Here is a 24,526-nt window from a genome sequence, read left to right as displayed (position 1 = left end):
GCGAATTATAACCTTTTGATATATCTAGGCTAGGCTACAGTAGGCTATCTTACATGTAGAATATATGTAGATATGTAGGCTAGGTATGCCTAGATGTGTCAGTGAATGGATGATTAATATGTTCCCTTAGCTTTGTTTGCACGTTTGTTTCATTCATTTTGTTAATTACTTGTTTATTATCCTGTTTGATTCAGTCATTTTTGCTGTCTATAGCCTGTCTATAACACCGTCTCTCTCTGGGTTCTCCTCTTTACTGTAGCCTACTTTCAAAAAGTTACTTTTGGTTCATTTAACCGGTTAATTATCGTTAGCGGTTTCATAAGAACAACAAACTAGCCACATGACAATGTCACGGATAGACGGATGGATAAAAATGTTTGTGATGTCCTGTTTTTATCCTCCAACAAGCTGCACTGAACTTTGCCTCGCTGCACTGAACCAAACGGTACGTACAGTAAGTTCCTGACGTCACTTGGCGGCTCCCTCGCTGAGCGTAGATCAGCTGTTGCAGAGCAGAGCAGGTCGAAGCAGCAGCAGCAGCAGCAGCGGTGTTGGTGCTGTTGGAGCCAGCTGGACGCGAATTTACCCACAGACCCGTTTCCGTGTGGATAAAGGTAGGCCTGGGTGTGAGGATAGGGAACTCTAGTACGCAGTGGTTTGGGCTGGACAACTCTATTATGAACATGATCAGTTCAGAGCCGCTTTTGCACAGAAGGAGTGCACGCTGTTGCCTTTTTTCTGCATCCTCACACTTGCTTAAAAAACACATGTCGTATAAAAAAGCATGTAACCGTTTATAAATAGGATTTGGCTGGGAACGCTCTCCGGAGGACGGTCTCCCTGCAGTCTGGTGGCGTCGGTGCGTCAACGAGGCTGAAACAGATGTTTGAAGTTTGTTTCACCGGTGAATTTCATATGGCATTGAAACTACCTCTGGGCTGTTTTATAGGAAGGGGTAGCCTAATTAGTATGACAAAGTATGACGAGAGGCAATAAGGTGTAATCTGTCAGCTCTGTAAGCCCGTTTGAATGCTCGGAAATACTGCATGAATAACATTTAAAAAAAAAAGTTTTTTCATTGTCTTCTTTTATTTGCTCCTTTATATTTGCACAAATGAAGCCATGCCGAAGGTCATGTCATGGCTGTCAGTGATGCTCGGCTACAGTGTTGCCGCATCTAATAGCCTAATTAGTTCTATTTGGCAATGTGATATGAGTGTCATTGTGGAACTTTTGTTTAACCTGTGGCAGAAAAGAAATTGCCAATGAAAACATAATTTAGATCAGCTGTCAAATAACATAGGCTATCTAGTTGTAAATCCATCTGTTTCGCCTCAAAATGCAGATAATACATTTTATTTAATTTTTATAAATGTCACTCCTGCAAATTAATAATAGTTGACAAAGTTATGTCAAGTAGGCTATATCTGGAATCAAGCCACTAATTTACATGTTTGTCTGTTGGAGACTGTTACAGTTGCCTAAGGCTCTGTCTGGAAACAGGCTTCAGCAGCTTAGATAGTCATATCAGATAAGAGCGACCAGGAGATGTATTTGGTGGTTTGTCATTGTAATTACAGGCAAACCAGTCTGTCTTGACCACATCTAATCTGCCATTTGTCATGTTTCATGTCCCAAAGGTTACATTCCTCATGTCTCCACTACCCCCTCTTCTTGTACTTTCAAAATGTCATTAGAGCTAATGAGAACAACATGCACATTACAAGGTCCTAAAGCAAAGTAGATATGTTTTTTACCAGACGCAGAGGGGCACTGACGATGCAGCAACTGTAATGTCAAATGCCCAACATACACTTTTTTTATTAATGCAGCATTTTCTTGTCTTATCTAGCAATTTCTAGCCCAGACCTGTAGAAATTTACATTCATGAGCTTTAAAATATTTGAATATATGATGAGAAATATTACCTAGAAGCCTGATTGTTGCCATTAAGCACAGATTTGCAATATTTGACATTCGTGGTTGTCTTCTGCAACTACACATTCTATGGAAAGATAACTATCTACTAAAGAGAAACATCACTTTAAGTCAGGTAGGTAGCACAGTATCATGTGAGTACATGTTCTATACGAGCAGTGTGGATTGGGAATTTGCTGGGTGGCCCGTCTTGCCTAGAGCACGTGCAGCCCTGTCAGAGAGGGCAAGGGCTGGAGGGGTCAGGGGGCTCTGAACGCTGACCATCTGGCCCTTGGGGGGCTGGTTTCCTCACTGGCTGCCTTTGTTCCCGGTGAACAATTGGGACTTAATCTGGGAGGAGATAAGTAAGGCCCCCGTGACACCACTCCTGCGCTCGGACAGGTTTCCCTCTTTAGCCTTGAATGAGACATCTCCTTCTCATGTTGCCTTGTGAAGGCCTTGAGTTGTTGGGGTTTGGCAGTGGGCATTCTCTTTGTGTGATTGTGGCACCTTAACCTTTTATTTCTCAAACATGATTAGTAAAGTGGCTCAGGGTTTACGTCAAGTGAGCTGGATAAATTCCATCTGCATGTTTTTGATAAATAATAAACTCGTGGAGCACATAAAAGTACACTTTTAGGAAAACCAATGAACCAAAATGAAATATACCTAATTAAATAGTAAACCATTTTAAACAATAATTCAAAATACCTTTGTCTTCCTTTCATCTTGTTATGATAATGGTTCCCTCTCTGTTTTTATCCCGAGCTCTCGGTCAAAGTTGTTTTATGGTGAAGAAGACCTGCTGTGAGGGAAAGAGGTTTTCTAAAAATGCAACATGTCATTTCACATGTGAAAAAGCTTGACCAAGCTGCGGATAAATGACTATTTCACGTCCATTTGCACATAGGGCAGTTGTCACCAGGGTAACAGATTGATTTATTTCCTCTCATTATTCCCTCACAATCATTTTGAGCACATCAGGATTCGCCTTTTGCTGTTTATGCTGTGTGTTTGCTCAGATGGCCCTCAGTGTTTCTGTTTTTTTCTGGGGGGGAAATAGAAGGAATGCATTTTCATTTGAAACCCAGTGTTTTTCATTCACACGTTTTTTAATATTTGTGTCTGTTATGACAAACTAGTTTGTGATAGATAACTCAGGTTCGCGTTCGGTGTCATAACAAAACGGCATTCATAACCACTGATAATCAATCCAGTCAATAATGAAGAGGTTTCAGTTTCTGCTTTGGTTTCAGCTAACTCCAAAAACATTTTAAATATTCATCAATGAGGCAAAATATTTCACATAAAACACCCTCACAGATCATTTGCATTGCCATCTTACATCACAAAAACATCACCAGGACAGAAATGCAGGCAGTAGCTTCTCTTGATCCTTTCAGAGGTGCTTCTTAGTCATTGTGGGCCTCTCTGATCCTGAGTACAGATGGTCCAAGGGATGAAATCCCTGCTAGAGAGATCACGGCTTTTGTTTGACACTTTTTTGAGCACGTTGTGAGAGGACCCAGAAAACAGGTGGTCCTCAAAACAGCATTCATCAAACTGCCGAGGCAGGACTCAGGGCCATCTTTTCCAAATGTTTCCTTGTGCCACATGCTTGTGGTGACATGGACAGATGATCATCGGTAAAACGCACTCCATGATCTGGAAATAGATAATTAAACACCAGTGGGGGAAGAAGTGTTTGGATCTTTTAAAAAGTAGCAATGCAACAGTGTTACAGTCCTGTTTTAAAACTAGTTACTTAATATCTTAACCAAAACGACATATTATCAGCAATAGAAAAATCAATAATAGAAATCCATCTCATTGTGTCATATGTTTATGTGTATTCTTTTCACTACCTAGCAAGATATTTAATGATTCTTAGTAAGATATTTTTATTGCTTTAGCAGTAACAGTGTCTAATATAAGGCTGCTTAGAATCTGAAGAGAATAGATAGATTTAGCTAATGACCACAGCAAGGTCGTTGTAGATCAGATATGAGCTGAACTGTTCAATGGCCATTTTCGAGAAAGCTGAAAATTAAACCAGCATCTCGCTGCTGATCTGCAGAGCCAGATGTGTTCCGCATGGATGCTTGTAAAGTTTTAACCTGTCCTTTTTATTGAGGGTCAAGAATGCCAGGAACACCGTGCTCACTAGTCGTGTCTGAGTCTCAATAACAGAAAGAAAAATATTCACAGACTTTAAAGCCAGTGTCATTCTGTAGCAGGAAGTCAGATTTACACATGGATAAATTAGATTCGCTCTAAATCAGTCATTTCAATAGTTTTCTGTGACTGAGTGTGTATCTTGAACTCATTCATCCAGAATCTGAATATTAGATTGATGTAATGTTTTGCGTCTTGCAAAAAAAAACAGTGATTTACAAGGAGTGAAATGTATCAAAGTATCTTAGAAAGTCTTTTAAGTGACCAAATCCCTCTAAAAATACAGCATGAAAGAGGAGGGAGGAAAAGCACAGATAAGGTCTGGAGAGGAGCTGGGGAGTCTGAGCAGGGGGAGAGATGGGAGAGGAGGTTAAAACAGATGTGGGAGTGATGAAGAGCAAAACAAGGCAGCTGGATACAGACAGCAAGTGAGATACAGGGCAATACTTTTTATCCAGACCTCACACTTACGGCTGGGCGGTTTAGCGAAAGGACACAGAGTAAGGGTGGTTTGTGCACAGGTTGGAGCAAAATGTGAGACAAACTGTATGTACTGTATGAAGGTGCGTGACATAGCTGACAATTGGATCATTAAAGCCAATCTCACAAAGACCTATGCCCTTCCCCCGGCTGAAAGGAGATGTCAAAGGTCTGTGACCTCTTCCATTTATGTGCATTGATCCTTCTTGTGGGGGTGGGGCTTCCTCCTCAAAGCCCTTCACTATCAGCTGTTATATCTTAGTTTCACCTGCTGGAAGCGGAACTATTAATTAATTAACCTCTATAGTTTTTTTTGTTTTATTCTATTTACTTTATTATGATGTAATGTTTAAATCTAGCTGTGCAGCTGTGTTCTAATGCCATACGGCATACTAACTATTGAGGCTTTAGTGCCTTCACACTGGAAAAGTCAGAAGTAAACAAAAATTAGTCAGTATACTGTCTAAATTCACTTGATTTTTTTTTAATGTGGGCTGCTGTTTGGAGGTGAAACAGTTTAACAAGTCAACGAATCAGTTAGTCAATCAAAGAAATTTATTGGATAGCAACGAACAGATTAATCATTCAAGTAATTTTCTAAACTAAAACGCCAAAAGAAAAATCACAAAATCTACACATTTAACATTTAAGTCCCACTGCTCTTTGTCCTTTTTATAGTAGCTCAGACGTTGCATTTAACCCATACTTGCCATCTTGATAGCTCTGCTGAGGTACATTACTGTAACATACTGTCTCTAAGACTCTGTAGCAATTCATTAACTGCTCAGCTTAATTCTTAGAACAAACTTTTCTTCCCTAAATGTCTGACCATGAATTTGTGCTGTTGGGTGTGAGTCTACTTCACGCCTCAGTGTTTATGGCCTGCTCAGGAGTGAAGGGGAAAGGGAATGGTTGGGAGGATGAAATTCCTCTCAGCTAAAAAAAATGCCTTTCTTTCTTTTAGTGGCATATGAAAGGAACTTACAGTCAAGAAGGTAGGACGTGCAGTATGTAAGAGTACAGCCAAAAAGACTGGCCAGAACATCCTGCTTTTTGTTGCAAGGGAGGTTTGGATGCTAATTGTGTGTACATTTATGCATGAGTGGAACGCGACCCCGCTAGATGGCACTTCCTGTTGTCCTGCTAGTTATCTCTGATTCTGACATGCATCCCAGGTTCTTATCTGTCACTGCTGGATCTCCTGGTTAAATAACCGAATGACTCAGTAAACCCAACCTTAGTTTCTTTAAGCCCTCTGTCTCTGCAACAGTAATAATACATATTCCAATTCATAAAACTGTTTCATGGCACTGTTACAAAGTATTTTGTAAAGGCATCTAAATACAAAGCTAATTTAGTTGTAAGAAGTTAAAAGCTCCAAATTTGTATTTCCTTTTCTCTGTTCTCCCACGCACAGATCAAAGTTGAAATGGGTCCCTGACCAAAATGAATGGAACTTATCTGGACGTGGCCCTAAGTCGTTTGTCAGGAAGCTTGTCGGGAGCAAAGTCAAAGGGTCGCCATCAAGCGCGAGTGCATTTGTGTGTTCGCAGGGGAGTGATGGCAAGTCAAGGTGAAGGAGGAATTTCAGTCTTTTGTTCCTTGAGTTGAACTCTTTCATTTGCAGCCGTAATAAACAAATGAGGTTAATAACCCTGACACCCGAGTCCTTGCATCTTGCATTGCATCACAGCAGGGCTGTGGAATGAAGCACTTATCTCATGTCTACAGTGTTCCTCCTTTTTTCGTTTTTGTTGTTTGTTTTTTTAGATCAATCTCTTGATTTTTTTTCTGGGCTCAATTACATCAATGTGAGCTCATGAAGAGCAAAGTGTGCATGGAGAGCACTTAGTAATACTATATCCTCATTCTTGCCATTGAAACCTGGAAAGCACCATGCTGAGAATCCCTTCCCACACAGTACTGTTGTGGAACAGTGTGTTCTAACAGGGTGTACTGCTATATTTCCCCACCACGTGCACAGATGCCAACCCCAGTAGAACAGTACCTGCGGGCAGAAATTACTACTCGCAGTGTACATGTTCTTTTTAAAGAGTACAGTGTGTGCTGTGCACCAGGCTACATCATAGTGCAGTAGTCTGGAGTAAAGTTAATGGGTTTTTTTCTAGTTGAATTACATTGTTTTGGGTCAGATTTCTTTGCAACGATGAACAACGTTTGAATGATTCATCACGGTATGGGGTTTCTACTGACATGGCAGTTAGCCACACTGGTAAACATCCTCTGTATTTATCATTTTGCTTTCATGGTGCTTTTAATCTGTGCCAGTTGCAACACAGAAATCCTCTGTCACTGATTAAATACCTGAACTTGTGCCGGTCATCTTGTGGTATTCTGTGATAGTTCTTTATATAATGCCCCTGCCTTTCTTTCCCGCTCTTTTTAAGCTGTGTGGTGTTGTAGGTTTGTAATGTCTTCTGTTTTAAACTTTTTTATGAGCAACCTATAGCATCATCCATAGTAGATTTTACGCATGTCACATATTGGTGATGATTAAATTAGTTCACACTCATTTATTCACATGATTCACATTGTCCCAAAAATATCTGTGCCTAAACACACACACACACACACACACACACGGACAAACATACACATGGATGAACACACAGATGCACAAACACAATCCCAAAGAGCACATTCACTCTATCTCTCCCTCTAACTCCCTCTTCTCTTATTGAAACACAAGGTCATGTTGATGCTGCCAGGGTTTGTGGGGGAGAGGGCTCTGTAGCAGACGGCTTTTCCATAGGCTGTCATAGATTGTCCAAGGCTACGGTGACCAAGACCCAGCCCTCTGCTGCGAGAACTCAGCGTTCCTCTGTGGCAGGGGAGGTCATTTTCTCTCTCTCTCTCTCTCTCTCTCTCTCTCTCTCTCTCTCTCTCTCTCTCTCTCTCTCTCTCTCTCTCTCTCTCTCTCTCTCTCTCTCCCTCCCTCTCTCTTGTCATTATCTCTGTGTGCACATTTGCAACTCAAGCACAACCAGAAAAAACATGACATGTCTGTAACAGTCTTTTATTTACAGTCAGTCAGTTCCTTACAATGTCATACTATATATTATCAGTTTTCCTCACTGCAACTTCATGCTTTTATAAGGAAAGGAAAATTTAAAATACTTGAGTAGATATTTACCTGCAAAGAGTCTCTCTCTCTCTCTCTATCTATCTATCTCTCTTACTTTTTCCGCTATTATGAGAGCAGCATGGCAGAATGCTTAAATTACACTTATTTTTACAATTACAAATACAGATAAAAAAACAAGGTGTAACATGTGAATTGGATAGCTTTGGAGGTGCTCGTAGGTGAATTTTTGTTACCTTTGGACAGAGCCAGGCTAGCTGTTTCACCCTGTTTCCGGTCTTTGTGCGAAACTAAGTTAATCGGCAGTAGTCTTATATTTCGTGGCCATATATGGGAGTGGTATTGATCTTGTGTGAATAAGCATACTTTCCAAAATATCAAACTATTCCTTTAAGTTTACATACTCCTTTATGTTGCATTATATATTTTTTAGTTGAAATAATTTCACAATTGTATGATTATGTTGCTGATGAAGATGAGAGAGTGAAGTTGGGAAACTGAAGCCCATGTATTACTCGCAGCCGAGAATGCAACCTCTGATGATCAGGCTTACAAAAATAACTTGGTTTGGATGAACGTGCTCTGTGTTTAGGTATGAAAATGATACTATTAAATCAAAATAACCCCAAACTGATAATCAGGAACATTTTGAACTTAACTTAACGGCCCACCATTTACATCAGCACCCTGGATGTTTTAAAGAAACATGGCTGGAAAGAAAGAAGGAACAAATTATTCACTTTGCACCTGAAAGCCGTATTAACTGTTATTTCTGCACACCACATTGGCCGAGGTATCCCATTTCTCAGAGGAATCAGTGCAGTGCAGTGCAGGGTAGCCTGAATAGGTTTACTGTCAGTTTTTCTCATCAGCAAGGTTTGTGTTGGGGGTCAAACCCTCAACAAAGGACTGCTCTGCTTCCATTGTCCCATTAAGACAAAAAAGAGTCCCGCTGATGCTGTGCTATCTGCAGTAAGAAGGACTGATGGGACTGAAGCGTGGGCCCTGTCACCGATGGCAACCTGGTGTTTATTAATCGGGAGGGTGAGGGGTAACGGAGGAAATGTGGCTGGAGAGTGAGGAGGGTGATGGGGGCGGGGTGCTGCTGATGCAGCAGTGCTGCCTGGGGTCAGGAAGAGAGACATGATGGATACAGCTGATCGCCCAGTGAGGAAGTTTTAAGGGGAAAAAGGAGGAGGCTCCTTCGTCGGGACATTAAGAAACCTCTTTGTCACGGTGTCAATCAAATGGATTCAAGGTGGCTAAGACTTTTTTTAGGGAGGAAAAGAAAGGAGAGGTCCTATTGTGAGAGGTGGGTCTCTCTCTGGATGCCTGATAAACACAACAGACCTCATTCTTATGTCTCTCTATGAGTACTCAGTACTCCTGCATGGCTAAATTGAGTTAGTGTGTCAGTTGTGGGAACTTTTCAGGGAAATGCTTTGACTGAACTTTGAGTGGATTGCCTGTCTTTAGAATCTGTGCCTTTTATGTAGATTCTGTTATTTGGAGGGGGGTGAGATGGGGGGGGTTAAAGTATCCAAAATGTTTAGTGAAGATCTTTTGACACAAATGTCTTTATTCTTAGCAGATTATTCAACATTTCTAGTGAGTAGAGCAGGACAGGGCTGCAACTAATGGCTATATTCATAATTAATTAATCTGCTTTTTTCCCCCTCAATTAAAGTCAAAGTCTAAAAAAGTGAACAGTTTCCATGTTAGTTTTCTAAGGCCCGATGGGACAGGCACTGAATTTACAAGATATTTCCTCATTTAGAGAATAATTTTCTTTCTTCATTAAGGAAATCTAACTGTTTTGTTTACAGGCAAGCATACAATTTAACAAATATAGAGAACAAAGTTCTCAATAATCAATGATCAATGAGGTTTTCTTTCAAGGAAATTCCATTTTCCCTGTAGTTAGTTACTAAATTACAAATTTCTTGTAAAATATCAGGAAAATATTCAGAAATTACAGTTTCCAAAAAACATGTTGCTTGTTATTATGTGAACAGCATTCCACACTTACTGTATGTCACGTGAGGATGCCTGAGTCAGTTCCAATTGCTGATGAAGGCAAATGCGATTGAAAGCTCAGAGAAAGCTAATAAGGGGTCTCAAATTGAGATGTTTTTCTATTGGTACCAAAACCGGTCAACTCCTATTGACACCGATCTTGAAAAATGTCAAACAATACCATGCCCTTCTAATGCATTTGAAAGGATAGCAGACATGGGGAAATCTCCAAAATCCCCCATTATTAACGCATCCTTAGCACCTTAGTTTGACTGACATGAGATGTAGAGGCAGGGCGAAGTGCAGCTCATGAAAACGGAACCTGACCCCTTTGGTAGCTCTGTCATCTGATAAGAGCCAATGTTTTGATAGTGTTGGCCCTCTCAACGTGATCCATGGCTCTCCTTTTACGCCCCATAACAAATAGGGCTGTCTAAACAACAGTTTATGGCCAGGACAAGGCCTGGCCAACCATCATCAAAGATCTGCTCTGAGATGAGCCATTAGGAGTGGACCAGATGTTAGGAAAAAGCTGTGGTGATGGTGGAAAATCAGTTTCTATCTCAGAATATTATAAAATACAGGCTAGAATCAAGGAACTGGAATATGTTTAATTATGTAAACTTAATTTTACCTCATACAAAGGGATGATTTTTCCAGTCTTAAAATAAAAATGTAAATCTTTAGAGAAGGTACTTTGATCTATTAAAATCTTGCAACTGCTCATTTTTTAAAGTTTTTTTTCTTCCCTCCACTTGCCCTTTACCATTGACCAGCGTTTGACCACTGCTAGTGACAGCTTTACAGTATGAAATAGAACTCATTGTTGTCTTATTCAATATGGCTTCCCTGAATAAGTCCATAAATGCATTAGGGTCCTATGTCTCTCCCTCTTGTTCTGACTAGGTGAACTGGCGTTCAACCCGGCAGCGTTGTAAAATGCAGATTGGGTTCACTGACAGGCCTTCCATTTTATTACACAGTCACGAACAGCATTGTAAATTGTCACTCATCCTTCACTTTCATTCACTTCTTCTATCAGGGATAATAGCCATGAGAACCGATCTCTCTGCCTCCCGGTCACATTATCAAAGAACATTTCTGGCAAGACACGGTCAAATGTGACCTTTTTACAATTTCTTACATTCTGTAACATAGATAGAAGGAGAAATTATGGGGTTTGCCCAGTTTAGATTTGGCATTTAATAATATATGTTTAGCTTTGCAAAGAGTAAAATAGGGAGAACATGTAGATTAAGAATCACAGTGAAAACACAAAACTGTGTAACTAGCCATTGTCCGATTGCGTTGTTTTGGTCAGCCATGTCAAAAACTTTTTGGAGGACGTTATTTTGAGTGGAGCTGAAACAACTAGTTGATTGATTGATTAGTCGGTTGACTAATTTGCTAACTGATTAATCATTCCAGTAAGCGAAAATGCCAAATATTATCTGGTTCTGGCTTTTCAAAGATGAATATTTTCTGCTTTTTTATGTCATCATATATGTTAGTAAACTGAACTGGGTTTTGAACAGTTGGTTAGACATTAAAAAAAGCAATTTGAAAACTTCTCTTTAAGGCTCTGTGGCATTTTTCAGTATTTTGTGACATTTTATAGACAAAACAATCAACTCTATTATCAAGAAAATAATTGATAATGATAAGTATCATTAGCTGCAACCCTCTTTTTGAGTAAATAAAGAAGTTTTAGCTTTTTCTCGTTGTCTTTCATAATTCAAACACCCAAAACCTCACTGCACTCATAAGTTAATTTGGTTATATTACATTTAAGTATATATTTATCTGTTTTTTATCATTGAAACTCCATGAATAAATACACACAATTAGATGATTGCTATATATTCAGTAAAAAGTCGTATATTTTAATATAAGTTATAATATATACTATAATTTTTCTTTAAACAAGTATAGTCTACATTGTTGTCCATGAATTGGCTACTTTTAATAAGGCTTTGTTCCATTTGCACTGCATCAGGTGTGTGTTTCATGGGCCTCTGCCATTAACTGATGCTGGCCTTTGTCCATGGCTGAGATTTAGTTTAAGGTTAAATGCCTTGCCCTTAAACTCATCCACTGGGCCAGAGTGTGTGGCAAGGTCACCACTCCAATCAACCTAGTGTTAACACAAAGCCTGCTTGTCCCCTAATGAATTAGCACTACAGTTCCTCAGCGAGTCACTTCAGCACCCTCCAGCCCCTTGCAGGCCTTCCCAGCCTCTATGTCCTTTCACACGGGCCCCTAGGCCCTAATTTTGAAATGAGTTTTATAACTGGACAGTAAACTTCCAGTGGCTTAATGATGATGACTTCTTCATCTGCCCAAATGCTCCTTTTGTCCACCCATCCTCAGACCCTGGTCCCTGCCCCCGTTCCCTCTGGTCACACCAGGCCTTAAACCCTGTTTCACCCCACTTTATAGTTCCACAGATAATCCCCTAGAACACACACACACACACACACACACACACACACACGCACACACACTCACACCCTCTGGCTATTATCTCCACTGAGCCCTGCTCTGTCTCCTTCTATCTCTCTTTCTCTCTGTTGCTGCCGACTTCAGCAATGGCATTCAGCTGGAATGTTTGCCTTTGTTTGTGTGGCCCACTGGAAAGCAATGAATGACCTTAGCTCATCTGCTATCCTCACTAGCAGCGATTTGCACTTCAGGGCCCAGCAGGTAGTCCCGAGGAGCCGGGGGAGGGGGTTTCGAAGAAGATTGTGGGGCTTTTATAAGGAAATTAGAGCTGTGGACTGCCACCCAGATAGTAAATAATGGTGCGACTTCGCACACACTTGGCGTCAGGTAGCCCACGTGAAGCAGGTAGGAAAGGGAATTCTCTTGCGGGAATTTTCACAGGGTGGCAGTTTCATTTTCTTGTTTTGTTTTTTGACAGTTGAGCTGCGGGATTGTTTTCTTGTTATAAGAGTCAGACGTGCTAATTAGCACCTTGGTTGCAGTACTTCCTGCCCACCTGATACTTATCCCTCTTCTCTTGATTTGTCGGTTGAATCATCTGCAGAGGACATTTTATTTTCCCTACAGTATGAGAGCCTCAACCTGCCATGTACTCAATAAAAGCCATCCTAATGTGCTAGGTTAGGTATGTTACCTACTCCAAACAACCATCATGTGTTTGGCAAGTGCTGAGTAAGATAAGCAAAGCTGTGGAGCTCCTCTGGGAATTGGAAGAACCCCTCTCCCCTGCCCCCTCCACATTTAAGCCGAAGCCCAAGATCTCACAGAACCCCCCAGAGCTGATAATGTGACTCGTCTTTCCTCAGGTGGCTGTGGCAATTATACTTCCCCTTTGTCGGGGACTTTAGCAGGAGCTCAGTGCAGCGGTGAAGGATGGGCTTGGGGGCGGGCAAGCTTTCAATCCACACTCTTTTGTTTTTTTGCGCAGTGTCTTTTGAGGCCAAAGAAAATGCTGGGTTTACTCATTATCTCCATTCCAAATGGGCTATGTAAGGCAGGCCATGTCAAAGTCAGGGGCTTAGAGATAAATCACGCTGACAGCTCTTTTCCCCCAGTTGAACTTGCTGGCTATGCTGGTGTCAGATGGATCATCGTAGCAATTTCACTTTTGTTACACATGATGTGTGGTCTAAATCAGGAATAGCTGGACAAATTTCACAGTCAAACTCAAGCCCAATGTTTAGGCAAAGGTGGGTGATTGAGAAAAATGAGTGCATGAAAGCCCCGTAAGGTCTAATAGAGGCCCCGATTGGCTCGTGTGGATGTTTACAGCAGCCCTCACACTGAATGTGCCCTAATATAACCATTGGAGAGGAGGTGAGAAGAGCTGCACACAACTTGATTAAAACAACTGTTGACTGTGTCTGCGGTAATGAACTGGAAGATCAGTGACATGGCTCAGTGAAGCAAGACACCTGGGCCAGTAAGGGGAGATAATGGGAGAATTTATGAAAATAGAAACTTAACATCTGATGCAAGAGTTTATTGCAAACATTGCTGTTATTATTTTGTGTTTTAAGGTAAATCTCCAATATATACATTAGCAGTCTTTGTTCTTTCATCTCAATGAAAGCAATTTTAACTATTAATGAATCTAATTAATTAATCTGCGGGGAAATATTGGTATTAAAGAGAGACCAAAATACTGTGTGTCATGGTAAACAGTGAGTGCATCTTCCCTGCCACCAAGTAGATGTGAGTTTACTCAGACCTTCTGTTTACCTGACAAATTCTTGCAGACTTTACTTGACATTAATTAGTCGGCAGGAAAACAGGCACAGAAGCCTTGGGGTGCCGATAAATTGTAAAAAAGTGTAAGGCCACAGTAATTGATTCATATAAAACTGTATGGCAGTCTAAACAATGTCCTGGAAGTGCATTTAGACTTGGCAATCTGACAACAGGTTGTGTTTACCATTTGAAGTCAGGAGATAGTTGAGTGTGTTAATCAACGCACCCTGGATGGAAAAAGACTGAAGAATTAAAATGTAATTGTTGATACTGGATTGTAAATCCATAAAATAATGTCAGCATATTGCGCACACTATGAGGAAACTGGACTAAAGGGAGGAGTGATTTAATTAGTCTTATATTTTGAAGTAAGTTTGCCATTTTGCTCCGATTTCTTACATGTGCATGTTTTAGCAATGATGTGACACATACCTAACTTCACTTAAATACAGTGTGATCACGCTCGAGCCCCTTGGTGATTTCCTGGAAATGAGTAACCTCTCCATTTAGTAATATCATTATACGTATGATAGGTACTAACACTGATCACTAGGTTATAATGACATCTGACATCTGTTGATTTGTGGTGCTTTTCTGTTTATTTATTTTGACCAGATGAGCCCCTGGTATTTATTACGGGAGTAAAAGCCCAGTGTGGGGTCAATCCTGGGCAAGGCTATGGAGACAAAATGCTCAAGCTGACCTGACATTCTTGTCCCCATTTTGCTGAGGATGGATTCTCCTGTCTCTGAATTGGCCCCCCAATAAAAAAAAGTTGAGTGTGGCAGCAAGAGACTGAGCTGAGCTTGAGAGCGGAAGTTAGATTTCACTCTGAAGATCAATCCACGCCCCTCATCTTTCCAGAAAATGAACACTTCCACCCGACACAGTACCCACAGCGGATGTCTTGGCGTGCTGGGGGTCACACGTGGCAGGGTGCTGTGGCTGTGTGGCTGCAGGGAAATTTGGGCCCTCTTCTTTGTTTCCCCCTACAGCTCTGCAGGCCTCCAAGAGCATCTGTCACCACAGGAGGTCAGCAGGGCCAAGATGAATGAGCCCCCAGTGGATTCCTTCCCTCCTTGGCAAATGGCACAGGACAGAGCAGGGCATAGGGGACTAGGGGGAGGGGTTTGTGTGTATGTGTTTGTTTGCATGTGAGTGAGAGAGAGGGCGTGAGAGAGAGAGAGAAAGAGGGAGGGTTTCTGCTGTACTGAGGGAAAGAGTGGGATTCCCATTTCTGTCTATAGAGTATCATGACAAAGGTGGCCTGAGACACACAAGGGAAGAGTGAAACTCCATATGCTGCCTGGATATCGACAAATTCTTTCAGCGAGGATTTTATATCTAAAATGGACTATAACTGAAAACTGCCTTCACATTTGGGATTTACTGCATTTGATTTGGATTTGAAGGGTTCATCCGGCCGTGTAGTCATGGAAGGTACAGGAGAAGCATTCTAAACCACTTGCTGTGTGTCACATGTGGCCCTGATGTAGCATTAATGAGATGGGCTTTTAGCACCTAATTTAGAGAACATAGAGAGATGTTTGTCTTTTTTTCCCTCCTCATTTCTTACCCCACCCCCCTTTCTCTCTGATGGGCAGTGTCTTTTCACCACAGCTTTTCTCATGCTAAGAGTGTGCTGAGCTCTTTCCCACATTTCAGCTATTGGTATGGATCTCAAAATGTTAAAGCATAACAATGAGGTACAAACAGTTTAGATATTTATCAGATTTTCATCAACATTTTATCTACAGCTATTTTTCACAACTGAGATGAAAAAGAAAAAAACTAATTTAGTCAATTGGTAGTTTTAATTTAAATCTTTAAATGCTGGATTAACACTTTTTTAGTTGCCTGTAGTTGTTTAATTAGTATATTTTAAACAGTAATCTGTGCAAAGCTTACCGGATGGATAGTATCAACATCACCTATCTCTTTCTCAGAAATTTATATAAAATGTAAAAACAGTAGAAGTATTTCTTCACATTTATGTAGAAATATGTTGGCTGTGACTTGAAGGATTTGCTGAGTCAGAATTTGATCAAACCAAGTTAAGATGGGGAGTATGTTTAATCTTGCCTCTCTCCCTCTATTGTAAACACTGTAATGTAATCATGCGGTTGAGGGATAAACAAAAGAAGGACTGGAGAGAAAGAAAAGGCAGGGTTAAAAGTAAGTAAGTAAGAGTTAAATGATGTAAAAATGTTCAGGATAAATGCCTGTTATGAGATTTATTTTAGGATATTTATTTAACAGTAGGAGCGATCAAAATGTATTCTTACCTACAACACTCCTAAGTATTTTTTTCTTTCCATTCCAAGTATTTTTTGCAACAAAGGGATGATATACAGAGAAAACATAATTTTTACAGTCTTTAATGTAAAATCTAAGCAATAACACCAGCACAGATGGAGATTAATGGTTTATGCAATTTTATGGTTGCATTTGTTAAAAACAAAGTTAATGGAACATTTTAAATCTAATCAAATGAGATATTGTTTAACTGTGATATTATCACAATCCCAGTAGCGCAGTCTATTTTCTGCAATTCAAAATATCTTTCTACATTTTGTAGTGTATAAATTAGTGGGAGTCATATGAATGTATGACTTACTGTTGAGTGTATGTGTGTGTACGTGTGTGTGTGTGTGTGTGTGTGTATTTGTGTATGTATGTGTATGTATGCATGCACATGTAGTTGCACTTGCATTTCAAAGTGGTGTGTGGGAAATGTGTGACATAAGTGACATGTCGTACATCACAAGCAGTTTGTAAATGTAGGTTCAGCAGTTTGTATATAATTTTTTTTTATATATTCAGATTTTTTTATTTGTGGATTTGTTTTACATTTATATACAACAATACATATTTTAAATGCATTTTAAATGCATTGACAAATATGTTTGTGGAGAGAGTCATTTATGTACAAATACATTTGTTACTCCGTCATTAATATTGGGACTGATCTGACTCCACAGAATCCAGCCCGGTAAGAAACCGAACCAGTGTGTCAGTGTAAACATTCCCTCAAATGTCATTACTTGAAAAACAGGAGCTTGTTAAGCACCTCGGGCTGGGGTTGTTTTGGTATCTAGTTTTAGTTGGTGGCTTCATCTTAGCAGCCATCTGCATCTCCTTCTGTGTCGCTTCATGAAGCATCAACATATTTCAATACTCTGCTGCCTGGGTAATGAGCAAGACTTTGGTTGATATTCATATCCTTTGTGAGAACACCCAGTGGAGGGTAAAGCATGAACTTGTGTTATGATACTTTAGCCAGAATAGTACATATCACAGGATCAATGCTACATTGAATTCTGAAACTCTGTCTTAAACAAACGTTTCAGTAAGCAATTCAGTTGTCCAGAAGGTAAAGGCGTACAGGGTTCTGTCTGACATATTGACATTTGTAACTCTTTACTTTGAATAGCTGTATCAAGCTGGTTAATCATTTACAAAATAAGTTCCATTGTGGTTAGTAAATGCAAGTTGAACCAGCTTGTGTACACTTGCTATTTGAAGGACTTGGACCCCAGACCAGCTTACAGAATAGCACCACATAGTCAGAAGTGTTGATAGGGTAGATTGTCAGTGTGTTTTGAAGGGAACTTTGCTTATGCTATATCAGACACTGAGTGGCTAAACAATACTTTGTCAAAGGGTCAAAGTAACTGGCAAATCCATTCAGAGTAGAGTGACTGTGTGTAGTGAGTGTAGCTACAAACTAAAACACCCAATTGTGTTTTGTGAAAATAGCCCCAGGGCCTCTGTCTCACATAACACTCTTTTTAGCCTTGGAATAGTGAGTACACAATGTCATGGTTTGAGACACTTTTAAGGTTTGGGTGGCAAGAGTGAAATGCCCACTCTTTGCCCATTCATTTCATGAATGGGCATGTTCTCTGGACTGTGGGGACCTGTCTATCTGTAGCAGACATCAACATTGTTTTTTTTTATCTTGGAATCCTACAATCTTATTTTCTTGATACAAGTGAAAAATTAAACATGATTATTTCAGCTGTTTGTCAAACCTTTGATGATGATATTTCAGAATAAATTTCAATTTTCTTGAGATATTCTGCAGCAATCTGCCTTAATCTGTTCATCAATCATGTTTTGAGAGGGCCGTCAAGACAATTCAGTGCATTGATGCGGTGGGGGCACGTAGAATTCGGCTAATAAGTTTTAGGAAAAATAAGTCATAAAAATTGCTCTAATTGGTTCCATGGACCTTGTTTGTTGCGTTTTGTTGTGTTTTGAATGAGCTTAGATTAACATAATCATAGAATGTATTATACTGGCTACTTAGAGAAAACTACAGCATATTTTTCAGAATGGATAAATGTTTCATTTGTGTTTCATTGTATCGTTGACAGTGACACTAGCTAATATGAGATCTCCTTGCTCTACCCCAGGTCTTCAAAGCACTGAGTGAAATGTCTTTGCTGAAACTTTCCATTTAGTGCTAGTGATCCAGCATGTAGCAGAGGTGAACAAGTCCCTTCACGCCTGGGAACAATCCAACAACGTAAGTAACCTTGTTTTTAATGCACTGCTCAGGTGATATCTGTAAGATATTTAGCTGTTATTTCAGAGTAGCGTCTGTGTCCTCATAGTTTCTCTGTCCTCTCAAACCCACTGACTGAAGATTAGACTAGCTTATTTTGACCTGGGGTCACATTCATGCAATCTGTTGATGCCACCCAGGAGCTGAGGAATGGCCTTGACTGACCATCTGACTGGCTGAGAGGCAGTTTTAGAGTCACCACTAACCAGCCATTAGCCTCTGAACATTAAACTGCATCTCCCCCGTAGAGTCCACTCATTATGTTTGACCATCCATCAAGCAGACTGCAGCCACAGAGGCCCCATCCACACTACTTTTGAAACAAATATGATCTCCGTTCACACCAGCATATTAGCTGCGTTTTAGAGTTGATCTCCGTCATTAAAACAACTGAAAAACGCACATCTAGTGGCCGTTCACGTACACTGGGAATACGCGTGCCGGTGTAAACATGAAGCAGACGGTCTCTCTCTTCCATAGTTATAGAAGATTTGGCGAAAGCTGGGACGGTTACTGAATGTAACACAAGAGTTAAAAGCAACTGTGGCGGTGGAAAACAGACTGGAAGTCGTCACAAAGTAATTGCGGTGGCATACACAGTAGTAGCCTACAAGTGTAGGCTATAGCCTAAGTGTTATTTGCGCGGTACAAAATATTTTAATAAAAATACCAAATCAAAAACTCTGTCAGCAACATCGTGTTTCTGCTTTGCATGACTTATGAGACTCAATCAGAGAGCCAAACGTGAGCGTCTGCGTCATCGTTTCTAAAGTCCTCTGTTTTTGCCCGTCTTCACTAAAACACTCTGCGGAGTTTCAAAATGAAAAACGGGGTTTGCAGCATTTTCAAACCTCTCCGTTCTTTGTTTTCGTCACTTTAATCTGGAAAGGTCTCCGTTTTAAAACGAAAACGCAGTAGTGTTGATGGGGCCTGACTCACCTGAAATACCGCCCTGCCACTACAAGTGACCTCAGCAACCACCAGAGTCACACCCTAGAAACAATTGTTAAGCAACCTCTGCCACAGTAATGCTTTGACTGTGAAGTTGCACAGGTGATAAAAGGTCATTCTGTGTTCACCTCCGGCCTGCACGAGGTTAATGACAAATGTCCGCTGAGGCTTGAGGGTCAGCCGGCCAAAGAGACTTCCGGAGCCTCTTTTGACTTTACAATTGAACAGGCAGCGGCTTCTTAAAAACACCCTCAGGCGCTCATTTTCTTTTCTTCTGTCTTTTTTTTTACCCCCTCTGTCTTTGCTTCTCTGTGCAGCCACCTTCCTCCATCAGTTAAGCAAGAAATACTGTAGCTTTATTCTGTTAAGCTTCTTATCTCTCTGACAGCATGGACAGGCACTTTTAATCTTGTCTTTTGTCTGGGTTGGTCAGATTCCTCTCCTGGAATGTTGTTAGGTAAACACAGTGTCTGGAACCTGTCCAGGCGTGGGCAAAATGAGACCTTGAAGGAGAAAAGCAGCTCCAACTTGATTCCCTCCCTGCCCATTACTGACAAAATAAAAAAAGGTCCAGGGTGTCTGTGTGGCCAAAAGGCACTGTATATATAGTAGATATTGATTCACCAACATATTCGCTGTATGGTACAGACAAACAGTGCAACTAACCTAGAAATCAATGATCTGATTGCTGCAAAGTGCATGAAATGTTTTCTTGATTACTTTCACATTACTAATAGACTCAGATTTTAAAATATGTTCATGAATTGTAGAGATGAAATGAGAAGTCTGTAGATTGATTAGTCAATGGACAGCTATATTGACAAGAATTGCAGCCATTTTCTGAGCAAAAATGCCAAATATTCACTGGTTCTAGCTTCAAAAATGTTAAGCTTTGCTGCTGGTCTTTGTCATATAGGATAGAATATTTTCAACTATTTGTCCTACTAAACAATACATTTAAATATAGTAAAAAGTGGTTGTCATTAACTAATCTACAAATCTAACATGATTGATTATTCATTAAAAAAATGGTTACACCTTATGGTGACTTATGTTTTCATTTAGCAAAAGTGCTGTGGCTACTAATTTCTAATTCTTTGCCTTTGCCTGCTTCATGCAACACACAACCCTGTAAGTGCTTCAACAGCTGTGCAGGATTTTTGTATGAAGTTTGAGCTTATGCCAAATAGCTGAAGTCTTCAATCTGGGCCCCCACTTGGCTGCTCTAGTGTTGATGAACCACAACACTGGTCTGCACCAGTCAAATGTAGTCCAAGGACAAACATGGAAGGCATTTTAGGCCAAACCCCTAGCATCAGGAAAGCAGCCAAAACTCCCTTTATTTTGTTTTACAACTTTCCTTCCCACACAGATTGGACACCCTTCATTACTGGCTTCGTATTAAAAGCAGATCTAGTGAAATGTTATGACAAACGGAAAAATGGGAGTTTGAGTAGGAAGCTCCATTGTGTTATGATTGGACACAGTGGTGTAGCACAGCCACTGGTCAGTGCTGCCTTTTCACCACATTTGGACTTTCTTTCTTTCTCTCTTTTATGTCCCCCTTCTGTCTCTTTCTTGTTCTCTCTTCTTTGAGCTTAGCCCTCTGTCCAGCTGCCACCTGCCACCAGAGAGGCAGCCAACCTCAGGCCCACAAAGCCGACTCCGGCAGATGTCTCAGAGTGGACACTGGGGTGGAGGGGGCAAGGGGGCAGCGCAGGCAGAGTGACACCAAAGACAGAAGGCGAAAGAGCCAAAAAAAACAGAGGAAAAAGCCATTGGCCCTGGCCATTATGTTTGGGCTGACATAGAGAAACTGTGTGTGTGTGTGTGTGTGTGTGTGTGTGTGTGCAAGCATACAAACATGCTGACTGCATGTGTGCTATTATAACAGTAGCTTCTGTTATTATTTGCAAGCACTTCTGGTAAACCAGACACATTTAAACATGTACAGGGCAGCAATAGAGACCAACAATTATTTTCTTTGTTGACCTGTTAAAAAGATTGGTCAGTAGTTTGGTCAAAAAGAATATTCCCAACCACAATTACCCAGAGCCCAATGTGACATCTTTAATTAATTTAATTTATTGTTTGTTTTGTCCGATCAGCAGTCCAGAACCTTAAGGTGTTCCATTTAAAGAAATGTTTGAGAATCTCAAGTTTTAGCATTTTTCTTGAAAATTTTACATTGATAAATAGAGTGATTAATGACCAATTCTTCCAGGTCTGCACACTTAAGATACATACAATTATACATTGAATACATCGTTGTCGACATAGCTGATGCACACTTACTATATAATAGAAGTTTGATGTTTATTACAGACCACAAGAAGTGTCATTGGTAAGCTTGGGCTAATGCATTGCATTTTGTGATCTATCAAAGCCATTATCATTGTAAAATCTGTCCTCGCTGTGCCTGCCACTCTCTTAAAAGGCATAAAACACAATTAACTCAGGTTTAAATGTACGGCTCAGCCTGCTAATGCAAAACACATTAATCTAGTGCTGCGCTGGAGCTACGACAATTAGTTAAACCTGATACTGAACTAAAGGCTGGAGGCATCTACAGCTTGATGCATAAAGCATAATGCTCTCAGCATATATGGCTGAAGGACTTCTAATAGACAAGCCTTACTAAACTGATTGTTTAACAGTAATCAAACTATTTTTTATCATACACTGATTAATGTCTAAATTTAACTAAAAAGCCAATTGACCTACACCGACCTAACCCTCAGAATGATGCAGCTGTGTTTATTTGAAAACATGAATGCATTTGTGTGAGACACCTGTTGCTGGTCGGCTGTTTTGCTAGTTTTACGTAAGAAACTAATCAATGAATTGATGAAATAAACCTTGTGATGGCTATGCATCTTTGTTCAGCATCCAGCTCATTTCTCGTTGCTTCCACAGATAATGGGGAATTCATACGCCGGGCAGCTGAAGTCTGCTCAATTTGAAGAGGCTCTCCATAACTCTATAGAGGCATCACTGCGCTCTAGCAGTGGAGATCCACAGCCCATCTTCACACAGCTCTACCTTGAGCCAGAGCCTTATCCTGGTAACATGGAAGGTAGGAACCTCACAGGAAACAGCAAAACAGGATGTGGTTTTAAACTGAATTAGGATTATAGGAAAGATTTCCCTAGTCTTTACACAAATACCCGAATTTTCAGGTTCACTAAATCTTTAAATATTGTCTTTCCTGTAGTTAAAGGCTGTAGTAAAATTAAGTGAGAGAAAGAACAGCTCTTTTGAAACCCAGATAAATATTAATTTATGTTTTATTTATGTGAAATTGGATTCTTACCTTTGGACAGTAATATGTAATTTTTTTACACAGACTAAAATACTCTGAGATAACCATTCACTATAATTCCCTGCAGTTAGTGTCAGATTACATAGTTTGTTCCACTAAACTTCGTAAAAAAATAAAATAAAATTAAGAATTTGTGGACCCGTGAAAAACAGTGTTACCTAAAATTCTAATCCAGCTCTAGTGAAAATAATTTGATTTGAAATGTCCATCAGACATAAAAACAAAAGCTGACCTCCATGGTGGGGAGCCGCCAGGCCACGAGCTTATGAATGGCCACTCTTCCAACGATCTGGAGGAGCTGGAGGATGATGATGACTCAGACAGCAGCAGCCCTCCACTTCCCTACCTACAAGCCCCTGCACCCGACGGCTGCTGCACACTGGACGGTAAGTCTCATACCTCAAAAAGCCTTTATTTCGACTGACTGTTCATATTGATATTGAAGTACAAAAACTTCCTACATCAATCTTGTTGTTAAAGATGATGAGAATTATAGTAGATATGAGTTTGGTGTTTTTGTTTTAATCACTCAATATATAAATAAAATCTAAGTCCTTCTTTCTTTCCTCAAATATCACATCTGTCATCTATCACATCCTCTGACTGAAAAAATCCTTCCCCCTCAGGATTCTGTCAGGCCGGCAAGGACCTCCGAGTGGTCTCCCTAGCAACAGAGTCCCTCGAAGTCCCAGCAGGCTTCGAGCTGGTCGGCGCCAAGTCCCCTGGCGCCCCTGAGCACATCCTTGTTTGTGCCGTGGACCGCCGCTTTTTGCCTGACGAGAATGGGAAAAATGCACTTTTAGGTCAGTCTGTTCCCATGGTCTTGAGATAGGAATGAAGGAGACAGATAGCTATCAGTAGGATTTTATTACCGATAGAATAAGAATGAATAAGCACTGTTGTTAGCCTGTGTTTCAGTGTCATACACTTGAATGGATTGTAATTTTAAAGGGTTTGTAAAATAATGCAATACAATAATTACATTTCTGTTACATTATCTCCAGGTTTTTCAGGAAACTGTGTGGGCTGTGGGGAAAAGGGTTTCAGATACTTCACTGAGTTTTCGAACCACATCAACCTGAAGTTATCCACCCAGCCCAAAAAGCAGAAGCACTTAAAATACTACCTGGTGAAGAATTCTCAGGGTGCTCTGTGCAAAGGACCCCTCATCTGCTGGAAAGGTAAAAAACACTCTAAACGCAGCTATTCAGTCATTGTCTCGCAGTGTACCAATGTATTCTGTGATGCTGTGCTGTTACGTACCGTATGTCCCAGTTTTTGCCATTCCTCTCTGCACCTTTTTCAGACTGTAAAACCCGTCAGTTCTCCAACAGTGCATCAACGTCCAAACCCAGCTCAGCCTCCTCTCTCAGCAGTAAAGAAAACGGAGGCACCAGTGGACACAGCTCCTCTCCCTTTTCCCTCTCCGGTGAGACCGCATGCAGCACAGATGCATGCATTGCTAGATTTAGCAATTCGCTTCAGGCTGACATGGATTAACTCCTATGCAAGATGATTATACTACACTGATTATACTGATTAAACAGTTGTTTGAATAAAAACTGAAAGGTGTCTAAAGCTATGTAGATGTAGGTTTATGTTGCCATAGAGACAGATGGTGGTGGCTAAGCCCTGAAGTGGGTTAGGTGAGCATAGTCTGATGCTTGAACCACTAAACTGCATTCAGATATTTATAAGTCAGATGGTGACAAAGAAGAGGCATTGTTGGTCCTTTTTCTCGCAAATACCCTTTCCAGTA

The 24,526-nt window shown here is 40.5% G+C and overlaps 1 protein-coding gene across 8 annotated transcripts in view; it reads left to right on the top strand.

Annotated features, from left to right (window-relative positions):
* The first annotated feature begins 517 nt into the window (after positions 1 to 517).
* Positions 518 to 24,526, top strand: part of greb1l (GREB1 like retinoic acid receptor coactivator) — a 43,848-nt gene continuing 19,839 nt past the window's right edge. For 3 of the 8 annotated variants that reach the window (XM_046050958.1, XM_046050956.1, XM_046050957.1), the window contains exons 1-6: positions 18,391 to 18,455; positions 22,362 to 22,521; positions 22,980 to 23,153; positions 23,394 to 23,570; positions 23,772 to 23,948; positions 24,074 to 24,196. In XM_046050958.1, the coding sequence (XP_045906914.1) occupies positions 22,365 to 22,521; positions 22,980 to 23,153; positions 23,394 to 23,570; positions 23,772 to 23,948; positions 24,074 to 24,196 (808 nt within the window). In that variant the 5' untranslated portion in view covers positions 18,391 to 18,455; positions 22,362 to 22,364. Of the gene's footprint in view, positions 615 to 15,202; positions 15,365 to 18,342; positions 18,456 to 21,047; positions 22,522 to 22,979; positions 23,154 to 23,393; positions 23,571 to 23,771; positions 23,949 to 24,073; positions 24,197 to 24,526 lie in introns of those variants that run through there. The other 5 variants (XM_046050959.1, XM_046050961.1, XM_046050962.1 and 2 more) reach the window with 5 other exon arrangements.

The sequence above is a fragment of the Micropterus dolomieu genome, linkage group LG06, assembly GCF_021292245.1.
Source record: "Micropterus dolomieu isolate WLL.071019.BEF.003 ecotype Adirondacks linkage group LG06, ASM2129224v1, whole genome shotgun sequence".
In the NCBI taxonomy this organism is placed as follows: Eukaryota; Metazoa; Chordata; class Actinopteri; order Centrarchiformes; family Centrarchidae; genus Micropterus; species Micropterus dolomieu.
This window is presented reverse-complemented; position numbering and strand designations above follow the sequence as displayed.